At 37.5% G+C, this 13,540-nt stretch overlaps 1 protein-coding gene across 1 annotated transcript in view; it reads right to left on the bottom strand.

Annotated features, from left to right (window-relative positions):
- Window positions 1-12,453, bottom strand: part of mtnr1aa (melatonin receptor 1A a) — a 43,620-nt gene extending 31,167 nt beyond the window's left edge. The window contains exon 1 of the mRNA XM_014020184.1: window positions 11,829-12,453. Coding sequence (XP_013875638.1) covers window positions 11,829-12,015 — 187 coding nt within the window. The 5' untranslated portion in view covers window positions 12,016-12,453. The remainder of the gene's footprint in view (window positions 1-11,828) is intronic.
- Window positions 12,454-13,540: the final 1,087 nt, after the last annotated feature.

A 13,540-nucleotide genomic window follows, 5' to 3' on the forward strand; every position in this document is an offset into this window, starting at 1 on the left:
GAATTAAAGTCTCCCAATGAGTTATACGTATACCAGGTAAGGTATAAGGTAAGTGAAAATGTTATAATTTTAAGTCTTGCTTTACAATATGCATTGCAAAAAAAAACATTTTGTGGATGAAGAATTGTCTAATCTAATCCAGTTTTATTAATAAAACAACTGAACTGTATAAAAGGCTCAAAAGAATAATAGACAATAAAAATGACATGGCTACAGTCACTCAACATAAAATTGATTTAAAAGACTAATCTAAGAAGGAAATGAAGATCAGTTTTCTAAATAAAGACAACATAAAATAAGCTTCACAAGTTGTCAAAAGCCAAGGTGTTGAGGAGGAGACAGAAGAAGTTTGATGTACTGTATAAACAGGGAGGTTTTAGGACTTGCAAGAACAAAAGCATGGCCCCCTCTGAGCTTATTCTTAGTCTGCAATACTCAGGAGCAACTGATTCACTGACCTGAGACAGGTTTCAGGTGGGGTCGAGACTTACACGGTGACCATTTTGACAGAAAGTTTGTTGCACAAATCTTTTGAACATTTTCCAAACTCAAGCCTCAAGAATGTGTGAGTCAGGCAAGGAAATTAAAATCCACTGAATATGTTGTAAAGTGCACATTAATTTTATGCAAATRTTAACAATCTGCTTTGTGAAGTTATATAGTTTTTGTCTTCTTTCACCTCTTGGAGTTTCTTTATGTTTTGAGTTGTAAAAAACATTCAAATACTTCCATAAAACTCTCAACAAGAGCAGTCTGACCATATCTTTGCCAGGCTGAATACATAAATATCAGATTTAAGGCTTATTGTCAATGCTAGCCAAGCCTCAAGATTATTATAAGCTTTCATTCTAATAAGGAGACAATCCACAGAAGTCTTTACACAAAGTAAGAATCAGTTCAATCTTAAACCAACGTAACTGATAAAAGCTTGTATAAATTATATTTGACTCCTGTTTTTTCACAGTCACTTTCTTGAACTATTAAAACAAAAATACATGCAGACACCAGAACAAGCAGAATGTACACAAAAGCCTCTCTCTGTAACAAGTTTCTGTTTTAGATAGAACTTGATCCTTCAAACACAAAGACTGTCACTTTAGTTGTTGCACATGATGGAACTGCAGTTATTGAGGCTTTAGTTKCCTTTTTGCTCAGTGTCAAACCTGAAGATTTGTGACTTCCAATATGCTTGAACAAAACAAAGATTCTAACAAAACTGCTCTTTTCTTTAGACAGACATACAGCTGCTTAAAGTATAATTTAATGTATTTTAAATTTTAAGTTAAATCATCATTAAATATACAAACAGTTGAATGTTACAGCATACATAATTAAATGAAGAAACCCTGAGTCAGTTCCYTTCTCAGACGCCCCTGAAAAAGTCGCCTGAATGCAGCTGAATAATGTGTCGCCTGCCAATACCTTGTGTAATCCAGATAAGAAACAAAATTTGTATTTTATTAACAGGACTTGTACTCCTAATATTTGTTTTTGAAAGTTATAAAATGCTAATAACTGACAGTGAATAGAACTATAGAAACGATGAGCTTTTGTATCTTGTATTGAGTTTGCCTGAGTTGTATGACACCAGTGCTTTTTTGTCGACTATCACAGCCGACATCTTTCAGCCCATCTCAGACACTGTGTCTGATAACTAAAAGTAGCAACGTTACAGAAAGATCAGTATTAGAAAAAAATAATGTTTTACAGTTTACTTATTGCCTCAATCAAGCTTTTTCCTCCTGGCAGTTTAAAAAAAAGGTATTTATGCCTATCACACATAAACAATTGCTTCTGTTGCTTTTTGCTTATGTTGGAATAAAGCAGTATTCTCTGCAATGTTTAGAAACTGTGCAAAACCACAGCTCAGCTAACTGGTAGATAAACATATAAATTCATAACTCARGTCTTGACATCTCTCTACCGGCGTCCTTGCTGAGTTGATGTTAAAATTTTATTGCTWACTTTTAAATGTTTAAAAGGTCAAGTCTCCTCATGTTTAAGTGATCTTAACATTCACACACCTGCAACATCACTCCAGTCAGACATTTTTTTTTCTTGTGAGTTCCAAGATCCAGATTAAAATACATGTTTAAAAAGTTTAAGCTGTTTTTAGCAGTGACTGCCCCAATTCTGGAGAAATATTAAAATATCTGCTCATGACCCACCTTTTGTCTTTGACATTTGACTCCAGTAGATGAGACCTTAATAGATATTTAAAGGTTTTAACCTGGATTTTATTTTTAGAATTGCGTTAAATTATTAAGCATTTTGGTCAATTTTGTTTTTAAATATGCTACACAAATATATTGCCATTCATTCATACATTTTCTGCACCTGCATATAAATATGCAACCTAATGAGTTCTCCAGATGATTAAATCAAATGTTTGGGTTTTAATCCCTTACAGGAGCCAGAAAGCCTCTTGACAGCAAATCTTTCCAAAATAGATCTTCAGGATGTAATTAATGAAAACTTAAGAGCACGCAGGAACAAAAGAAGCAGCTTATGTTGAGCGTAAATTATCTGAGTACACCACCAGGCACTCTGCTTTGCCCCAAGCTTTGGCCGACAGTCGAGACGTTATTCGACGGTAGGGAGTTGAGAGCCACGAGTAAAACAATAATAATAAAAAAGATCCTTATCCTCAAACACTATGTTCAATTATTCAGCTCGGGCAAACTATTAATTAATTGCAAAGTCATGACCTGCTCGCTGCTCTGGGTCCCCAATTAGTGTGTGCTTTTTCACCCCATGAGCCTTCTTATTGCTGTTCCTGTAATGTTAAGCTGCTCCTCCACACTGTGCTGCTCTGATATTTATCACAGTCGTCATGGCAGACACTGGCAAACCCACGGAGAAGCTCTGATTTCTGCACCTTGACACATCTAAAGAACTGTAAAAACAAAAGGACACATGGGAGCCAATCAACAGATAAACAGGACTGAAAATACTGTTTGTGTAAATTTAAAACAGGTTTCTCAGGGTATCAAATAAAATATATATATATATATATATATAAAATAAGCGGTGTGAAATATGCTGCTCTCTGTGCACACGTAGGTTTTCTCTGGTTTCCTCCTACAGGCCTAAAACATGCATGTTAGGCTAATTGGCAACCCTGAATTGTCCCTAGGTGTGAATGAGAGCGTGACGGTTGTCTCATTTGTCTCCGTGTCCCTGTGATGGACCTGTGACCTGTCCAGGGTGCGAGGACATGTGCAAACACATTCCAACTTGTGTTTTTTCCACTCACTGAGGCTCTTACAATGTCTAAATCTAAAAACCACTTAAACTCTGCCTACCCTCGACATAGAGCTGAAAGTGCTTCATTCATAATGTAGAAACTTCAGAAATCTCCTGCCTATAGATTTAAAGCAAGAATTGCCAAGACAGTGACTGTCAATTGGTGGTCCCTGGGCCAAATCAAGCCCCCAACTTAATTTCATCCAGTCAGTGAAAGTAATTAAATACTAGACATGGGTTTTTACGATGTAAAAACAAATGTGCATTGCCATGTAGCATGTCATTGCAGCATGGCTTTGCCTGCAGCAGTGGACTTGCAGAATGAACTGTGACCAAGTTCAAATGTGTTTTCTACACCAGCTTGTGCTTGTCAAGCCAGCAGGTGTTTGCAATAAGGGTAATTGTGTGACAATATGAAGTTTGTAGAGATTTTCTGTTAAATTTGSTTTAGCTGGGTTTTGAACCCTGTTCTCCCACATGAAAGTCCATGGCACTGAGGATTAGACCACTGGAGCTGTGGCCAAGGGTGGTGCCAGGGGTTGGTTTGTATGTGTGCAGAAAGAGGCCACATTGCCAATWCAATTATTGACACTAAACTGCATAATATTACAACAATAGAGCAGTATTAAGACAACATTATAGTAAAACATCAAAATACAATCATATTAGTATTGTAACCACTGAACTATTGAGATCAAATATTGTTAAACTATGGTTCAGTACTGAGTAAATACAGCAGGGGGCAGTATTGGAACAATACAAGGCTCTATTGACTCCCATTATGAATTATTAAACATTAATTTTTCAAAAACTATAAGTTGTACAGGCACCAAAAGGCATAGCCATCATTTGGCAAAGGAGCTTTACAGATATAAATTAGAATGGCTGCTCTAGGACAAACTATGCAGGAGGAGAAGCATGCCAAAGTGGAGATAACTTGGATGGGAAACGAATCACAATAGTGTGCATTGCATTGGCAATGCACACTGATTAGTTAGGGACTGAATCTGATGCAGGAACCAGCTGTATCCCAGTTCAGACATTGATAGCATAGGGTTAGGTTCTTACTYGCAGCTTCTAATTAAATTTTAAAGRGGCAATAGCATGTAAAATCAACTTTTTTAGCTTTATATCATGTTATAATGTTATCCTCTCATGAAAAACATGCCCAAAGTCTTACTTTGACTCATTCATGAATGTTTGAGAAATCCTGTGCTGTCCTGAGGCAGCCAGGCAGGAGAGCAAAAAGGACCGGTTGGGCCTAGAACCACATTTTGGGATCAACTCCTCCTCTGGGCGGTGTTTTCAAACCGAGCTTCCTCATCATAGAGTATAAAATATCTACAGCTAATCAAGTCTATTGTTAGGCGATGACCCTCTTTTGCATGTGACTAACCTGTTTGCCCAGGTGGAGGTAGTGCTTATAAGGCTGAGTTCACCTGAAACTCATCAGACTGAAGAAGTCTCTTAGAGGAGAGATGAAACGTGACTAAAGAAGAACCCATCTAGAGGACCTACTTATTAYTTTTTTTATCTACAGCTAAAGTTGGACCTCATTTAGCCCTACCATTTATGTCTTTAAACTAGATTTTTTTATGCCACACAAATTAAAAGTACACCACACACACACACAAGCAGTCTTTATTTCTAGCAAAAACGCAAGGGAGCATCAACTAGGATTACAACACAACTTGAAAAGGTTGATCCATCATCTAAAAATCCAACAATATATTCATTGATATTTTAGTCCCCAGTATTGAGTTTATAACTACAATTATTCTGTTTTTAATATCATCACTTGCTGGCAAAAGGCAGATATATTCATTAAACTACCTGACAGAATTAATGAAGTGTACAGAAAATAATCATCAGATGTACATCTACAGCAGATGTTTGTGTCATAAAAACAAACAGGGTCAACCCATAAGCACTGTGGTAGTGACTTCATGCAGTAACTAATCATTAGCGACATAAATGGTCCTTTCCCTGCTATAAGATAAGAGACTTACAGGAAATGATATACGCACATTAAGAATTACTGTTTTAAATCCTCTCTCACTGATCAGCGTCACTGGTTCCTGTTCCTGCAAAGCTGTGATGCAATATTGTTAACGCAAAGCACAACAGTAGTGCGCAATAGTCCTAATTTTGGCCCTCTTGACCTTACAACTTTACAGAAAAAAAAAACAGAAGAATTTTCTTTTCAGCAGATCAAATACTAAAGGTCACACATCAAGGAGTATTAAATATCACAAAAAAAATTTTAAAACCAACACTTAAATTTAAATATGTAATCATTAAGAAGTTAACTATTATTTTGGTGAGAAGTTWTTTGTTCTTTTGGGTTTTAGCTTATAAAGCAATTTGATTGAGCTTTGATGAATGAATTGGAGGAAATAATATAAGTAATATTATATAGGAATATTAACTTCACATAATATAGTGCCCATAAAAAATAAACATAAATTTAAAAAAGTATTCACTCCCTTGGATGTTTTATGTTTTTATAATTCAGTCAATATAAACTGTCATATATACAAAACAGAAAAAAAATTGAAAAGTACAAGTCAGTGGATGAAAAAAAATCCAATTGTAAACTTCCTCAGTTCTGTTAAAACCAAAGACACTAATATAAAAYGTTGAAGAAAGCTCATTAAATCCTAACAAGAGATTGGCAAACATTTGAGATGTATTAAGTTTTTCAGTCTCTCATACTTTGCCAGTCTCACATAAAGCTCAGACTGATGAAGAACACTGAACAGCTGTATTCGTAGTCTGTCTCATCTAACAGCTGAAACTTGTAACACCTTCAGAGTGCTCACAAGTGTCTTGATGGTCTCTCACCATTTATGTGAGGAAAGCCTGCTTGTGTAGATTTACACGTCACATATTCCTTCCATTTCTTCATGATGGATTTAACAGAACTCCTGAGGATTTTTAGGGCGTTTTGGATCTATCTCAACATATACTTTTCAAACTTTTTTTCTTTGATGAAATAAATCAGGACAGTCTCTTTGAAAAGGGAGGGAATATTTATGAACTCCCCTTATTTGCCCATTACATCTTTTTATTTAATTAGACCTGTAGAAATTTGATTTCACTTTGACATTTTTCACTTTGACATTGAAGCCTTTTTGAAATATTTTTTAAAAAGGTCAATTGACTGATTTATGACAGCAATAAACGCATAAAACAACAGTATTTATTTTTTTAGGCACCATACAAACTGCCCCAAGTTTGCATTAATAGCTCGTGTCCCTTCGTTTTTGTGAAACTAGAGCTGTGCGAGCCATGGGGAGTTCTGCAGGGTTTGCAAAGAGGCTTCCTTGTCATCAAAAGCCGGAGCACATGATACAGCCACTTGATACTGATCCTGCTTGCACAGAATACATTATGCAGAGTAACCTTACTAAGGCCACTTTTTCTTCTTCTCAGTAACAATAAAAATTTAAAATCAGTCCTTTACCCATCAGTGATTTTGTACTTCTGTGCCAGAAGGATGTGTTGGTTTATACAAAGAGCAGTAATCAGTTTTTTAAACAGAAACTGGTGTACTTAGTTTGAAGCAGAGAAAATATTGTGCAATATTTAAAAAAAAAAGGTTAAGATAAACGTAGGTTCGGCATTTCAGTGGGAAAAAAAAAGGACTTGCCACCCCTTTAATGTCTTAACAAGAACATTCACTGAAAAACAAATTTAGCCTAAAATTTCCTTCTTTGAATCACAGCAATAAAAACAGATCCTGATACAGATGAAGAAGACCCCTGAAGAAAGGCTTGGAACAACGGCTTACAGTTTCTCACAGTATCGGTCTCTGAAAATAAAAACAGGAAGCTGTGAAATCAACAACTACTGTTTAACAGCCACAGATGTGGATCTGTTTTCATTTCATAACTTTCTCTCTGTTTAGCTCCGCCAATTTCCGCTCACTGAGTTACAATGAAGCCAAGGCTGAAAGATTCATTTCAATTAGAATCACATGCAAATAACCAACTGATGCTGCGTTAATTCTGCTAAATATTCATTACCATTAATAACTGTAACCGATACAGGAGGTGAAAAATTAGTGTGCCGGCAAACAGCCAAGTCACGCAACGCTGTGAGAAAATAAACACTGCATTACACTTGCAAACACACAGCTCTGCTACAATAAGCAGATCCAAGGACACACAGACTAACTTTTAGTGGCGGAGTCACTCAACTTTGTTAAGACTGTTGAGTGTATTACAATGTCACGATAACGCAGCCACTTTATTGGCTACAGCTGCCAGTTTAAAATGACAGTACAAATCCTTTGTAATGAGCTTATGGAAAGGTTATTTAGATGTCATATGACATTTGCAACTTTATTTATGTGTATATTTACACACTTATTTGTGTTTTTATCATTATTTGCTAGCACAGATAGTGGTAGACAATCTAATCAAGTCTGAAATAAGCATCATAATGAGGAAGAAAGATCATGTTAGTAGCTTTGAACATTTTGGATGGGCTAGAGTTTTGTCAGCAGATTGGTTCAGGGTAGCCGAAGCAACCATAAGAGGAAAATCGTGATCATGGCCGACTGATTAATAGAGATAATTATGAAAACAATCTTCATTGACTGAATATTAAATGCTGGCAGAGGATGGATGAAAGTGGACATCCACCACACTGACAGACGTAGTGACCGCTGAGGGCTGATCTTATGACCATCTGGGAACGTAAATTTGGCAAATACATGATTAAACTTTGAAAGAAGTTCATATCTAGCACTGGCTCACCTGTACCAGACAATAAAAGCTTAGAACTGCATTAAAGTGCAGATGACACTGACAGGAAAGAACATGACAGTTCTTAAAAGAGTCTAACCCGACGACCACGGTTCATTAAATAAATTGCCTGCAGACTTTAAATGGCACCTTGTTTTATTCTTTAACAGACATGACAAGCACTCCGCCTCCTGGTTTTTGTGCTTGTGTGTTTACTGACTCTGGCTGTGCGCGTGCAAATGTGGCGAGGAAAAGAAAAAAAACTTGACATTTTCTACCAAAAGGACTACAAAAATAGAGAAATATTCAGCCTTGTGAAACCCATGGTCACTGAATCACACCCAGCTCTCAGATTGTGTTGTCTTAGAAAAGCAATAAATGAATTGTATAATCCAGCTTCTAAYATTTCACTCTGAACAAACAGACAAAATGTCATCCAAGACAATAAGTGTTGCTCTGGTTTATTTTCTCTTCAGCACGGAACTAGACATTCCTTTATCAGCTGCAGAACTAGCAGATTTATTTATTTTTTATTTATTTATGTATTTTTTTGGCAATGAGATGAATTCACTATCCTGACTGTGTGCACCCGTGCAGCTCAGAGCTGCTCATATGTGTTGTTGGCTGCTGGCTTGCGCCATCGCTGGTTATTTCATGCACCAGCAGAGGGTTTGGTCATGCAGAGACAACAGAAGTTCTGCTGCAACCTGCAATATGTGACCACGCTGCCTGCCAGGTCCTCCATTCGGGACACTTCATTACTCGCTCTTTAATGCAGCCTCTTCTAGACAGACTGACGGGCAGGTTCTAATGTTTAACACATGCCAGAAAATCTGCCCTAATGTTTATCCACAAAGGAGACGTGCGTGTTTTCATCTAAAAAGGAAATTAAATTGATGTTGCGTGGAAAAAYGAAACCGTTAAAATACACGGCAACTTTCACTTTTCAACAGGTGAAGTCAAACAACTGTCTGGAGCACTGGATTCCTTCTAAATCAGGTAAAACAAAATGGAGATTAAGGCCTGACCAGAACTGATTTTATATCAATCGATACGTCTGTCGATGCACACACAATTTGAAAGTGGATTCTTGAAAAGAAAATTAGAGGAGCCTTGGGTTAGACATGCACGTCTTTGGAAAGCTGAATGGAAAGTTGAGACAGAGCTCCAGAGGCATGATCCAGAGGAAGTGTGTTGTCAGCTCACACACATCTGGTGTTAAAGCCAGCATTTTACTGAGATCTCAGGGGTCATTTTGACCCAAGGGCAGCAGGAGGGTTAGTATTCATAGTGACCAACAAAAAAAACAAAAGCAAATAGGCTCAAGTTTATTTCAGTTTGATCATCAAAAATCAGACTTCTCTACAAGATCATCAGAATTTAAAAACTAATGTTCAACAATCTGTAAAGTTTTATCAGTAACAATAGGAAATCTTACAAACATAAATGAGCTGTTATTTTAAAAAACCATCTGCTTTATTATGACTTCCTAACAACCAGAACCACTTTTATAAAGTATTAGATGTGTCATTTTTATTGTTTTATACTTTCACAAATTAAAACTCTTAGTTACAAAATAAAAAGCAACCTTTTTTAAACCTTTATAAATAACTTTTAATCTACTGTATTTGGTTTAACTTGTGAACAAGACAAAAAAAGCAGTTTGTGCTTGATCATCGTCTGATCCTTGCAAAGTTATGGGCGCTTTGCACGATACTGTGCAACCCGTAACATTTTACTTTAGTTATCTTCATCTCTCTATCAAATCAAACTGTTTATGAAATGAAGGAATCACAGTATTCTTATTAGCTCATTTCTAATCTTAAATAAGTGCGGTCTCTGTACTACAATTCGATCTAGAAGAACCTGACTGGTGTTTAATTAAGCCATCAAAGTTTTACCACCTCCACAAAGCAAGGCAGACACATTTTTACCCCTGCCCACCCATCCACACATGTATGAATATTAATTGTACAACCCCTGGCAAGATTTATGGAATGACCTCAGTTGGAGGATGCTTTTTTTAGTGTTTGTTTAATTTTGTACATAATAAATAAATTACAGATGTGCCACAAAACTACAATTTTCAAAACTCTAGCCTTCTGGCATTAAGAAACCAAAAACAAAGATATGTTTGTTGTAGTCAGTCACAATCACCTTTTTCATTTAAATAGAGAAAAAAAATGGAATCATAAGAAAACCACTGTTAGTACTTTGTTTCAYCACCACTGCTTGAATTCTCAATGACATGGACCCCACTAATGACGAGCCGTGCTCTTCAAAAGTCTGCCTCTTATTGCTGCTGAATCAGCTTTGAAGGTTAAAGCCTTGTCTTTGACCGCTTTCTTTCATTTCCACCAGAGGTTTTTAGGATGGACTGAGATATCTGTAGGCCATGCTGTTGACCATGTGTCTTTCTTGAAGGTTTTCATGTCCTTTGCCCAAAGCCAAGATGCTTTATCATCACCAAACAACCTGTCAGCTTATGGAGAAGTGTCCAAAATTACAATTTAGATCTTGGTATTTATTGACTTGACCTGTCTTTACCTGACATAACACGGTCATCCAGTCACCCACAGTCCTCCATTGCTTTTCTTGAACCCACTGTCACCTTGTTTCCTTTTGTTTGGGTGTTATTATGTGATTTATTTGACTTTTCTGCGTGTAAATCTCATTTATTTTGGACAACTTCTTACAGATGGCTCACAAACGTGTTTTTGACCAGTGCACTTTCCTTTTTTCAGCTGACCAGGGTCAACCCTTCTAATAATCTTTTTTTTTTTTTTGCATTATTGTGTGACGATTTGCATTCTTAATCCATCTCCATAATTTTCTCCTTTGGTTCAGGAGACATCTCTCATGTTGCAGCCATAATTCATGCTTTGTGCAACAGCTACTGCAGGTGTGCACAATTTTTGTWTTGTTTTGTTTTGTTTTCAGGATAATTAGCAGATTTAATATGGCGTTGGTGTTGGTTTAAAAACTGCTAAATTATAATGATTCAATTTTTCCCCTCTACTTGACCTAAAAAGCAACTCTTTTTTTWAATTGTTTCTTAATGCCAGAAGGTTGGGATTTTGACAGTTTTGTGCCGTGTCTGTGATTTAGTCATTTCATACAAAATTAAACAACTGAAACAACAAAAGTGGCAACTTATTTATTTATTCTTCCTGCCGGGTGTTGTAACCAAGGGCGTAACTTTAAGTCTACCATTGGGGGGGTTATGCTTGAAGACATTGTACATTTTTTAAATCAAGTCAAAGTTACCTAAAGACAACAAGAGAGTTGCATCTGCCTACTTAACCAGTTAATTTCTATTGTGTTTGAGCAAATGATGCCATTTTATTGGGGGGGGGGGGTATATTGACTGGATCAAATTATTGTGGGGGTCATAACCCCCCTAACCCCCCTGCAAATTACGCCTATGGTTGTAACATTTTGTTGTCGGGTCAGAGAAACTGAGCTACCTGGTGGAGTAAAAACTAATTTGATCACGCTCAAAAACAGACCAGAAAGTTGGTGTCTATAGACTCTCTGCCTCCAGAAAAGAAAAATGCACTAAAAGTATAACTAAGCTTAAAAATATCTTTAAAGTTTGTAACATAAAACTGACAAAGTTGATAACGTCAAAAAAATCTAAACAGGGAACAGACTTATGAGCGCGCACCTGGTGTTTTTTTTTTTTTTTTTTTATCCCTAAGGAACCATTAAAATGATCCGACGACAAAAGGTTGTATTAATATCTGACTTGTTAAATGTTTTCTTACAGTTATAGCTAAAGGTGTCCTTCATGGCTTATGTTTATGTTGTTGTTTGGTTTCGTTTTCTCACCTGCGTTCCGGAGCTTCTTGTTGCGATAGACGGAGAAGATAACCAGCAGGTTGCCCAGGATGTCCACCACGATGGTGAAGATAAGAAAACAGCCCAAAGTTGTGGTGACCCACGGCGGGCGGCTCCACGCGGTGCCACTGGACTCTGCCGACGACGAGTTGTTCAGGTGGGACTCATTTATCACCATTGTACACAGCTGCGGAACTTTTCCCCCACCACCACCTGAGCCCGAATTCAACCCTGCACGCGCGCTCCCCCTCCGCGAGTCCCGAAAAGCAAAGTGGACGCCGGTGGTTCCAAACTGTAACCTCTCACTGGTTTCATCCTTTCTCTTCCACTCTTCTTTTTTCTCCTTCTTTCTCTCTCTGGAAGCTGCCCGGTAGAACCCTGCTCTCTGCGCGCCTCGGACTCACTCGCGCTCCCGCGTGCCATTCACTTTTTGTCGGGTGATGAAGCTTCACTTCAAAAACCTTCATCAGCATGTGACCAAGCACAAGCGGAGAGCTCGAGCGACTTCACTCCCAGGGAGAAACACTGCTGTCGCTTGGTGGCCGCGACCCGGAAAAGCAGCCGCGCGCGCGGAGCGATGCGGGGTGCGCCCTACTTCCTCTATATCCGAGCGCGCGTTCATTCATAGAAGCCCATTCATTATTATTTTAACGAATCATTCATGTTAGTCCTCTTTATGGAAGCAAGCCCAAATACTTAGGATTGAAGAGAATTATTAGCACTCAAAACTGAATTCTATTACTGTCTTCCTCACTGTGTATTTTTTTTATTTATATTATTGTACATTTTTTGCAAACATCTTGTTTTTTTAAGTTGGTGGGTTTTTCACATCTAGAAAATTCTCCTAAAATCTGAGTTTTGACCCAAATATTTCACAAAAAGCATGCATTAACCAAGGGCGTAACTTTAAGTCTASCATTGGGGGGGTATGCTTGAAAACGACATTGTACATTTTTAAATCAAGTCAAAGTTACCTAAAGACAACAAGAGAGTTGCATCTGTCTACTTAACCAGTTAATTTCTATTGTGTTTGAGCAAATGATGCCATTTTATTGGGGGTGGGGGGGGGGGTTATATTGACTGGATCAAATTATTGTGGGGGTCGTAACCCCCCTAACCCCCCTGCAAATTATGCCTATGGCATTAACAGCATTTATTGAAGGAATACTCAYCGCCCATTGCTCATGCCAAAGTTTAGTTCTCGAGAACATTTTTAGATCTCTGGATGTGTTGATGATGACTGCTACTTCTTCAGCTCTACTACCTCGCTTAGTTTTTGCTTAAAGGAAATGTCATGCTTTAATTTTTTTCACATTTAAATGATTCAGCTGGGGTCTATATAAAGTAGAACTCCAATGCTTTGGTTTGCATTTCTCCTTATTGTAACTCCACAAGCCCCTCTTTCACCCACTTTCTGATAAGTGACTCAGACCAACTCATTCTGAGGCAGGTTCATCAAAGGAGACTTCCAGAGTAGTCCATTTTAGTATGCTAGGGGATAGAGGAAACTATATAGCAAAGGCTTTTTATTTTAAAATTAATTAAAATATGTCAGCAATGGAAGACTTGTCCATCCAGCCTTATGTGATGTAGAGGGAGTCTGAGAAAACTGAAAAAAAGTCACACAAAACAGAACATAAAGATATCTACAAAACACCAGAAGAGACTAAATTCATATTTTCTGCACTACTAAAGACTCCACT

Source organism: Austrofundulus limnaeus, unplaced genomic scaffold (assembly GCF_001266775.1).
Source record: "Austrofundulus limnaeus strain Quisiro unplaced genomic scaffold, Austrofundulus_limnaeus-1.0 Scaffold244, whole genome shotgun sequence".
In the NCBI taxonomy this organism is placed as follows: Eukaryota; Metazoa; Chordata; class Actinopteri; order Cyprinodontiformes; family Rivulidae; genus Austrofundulus; species Austrofundulus limnaeus.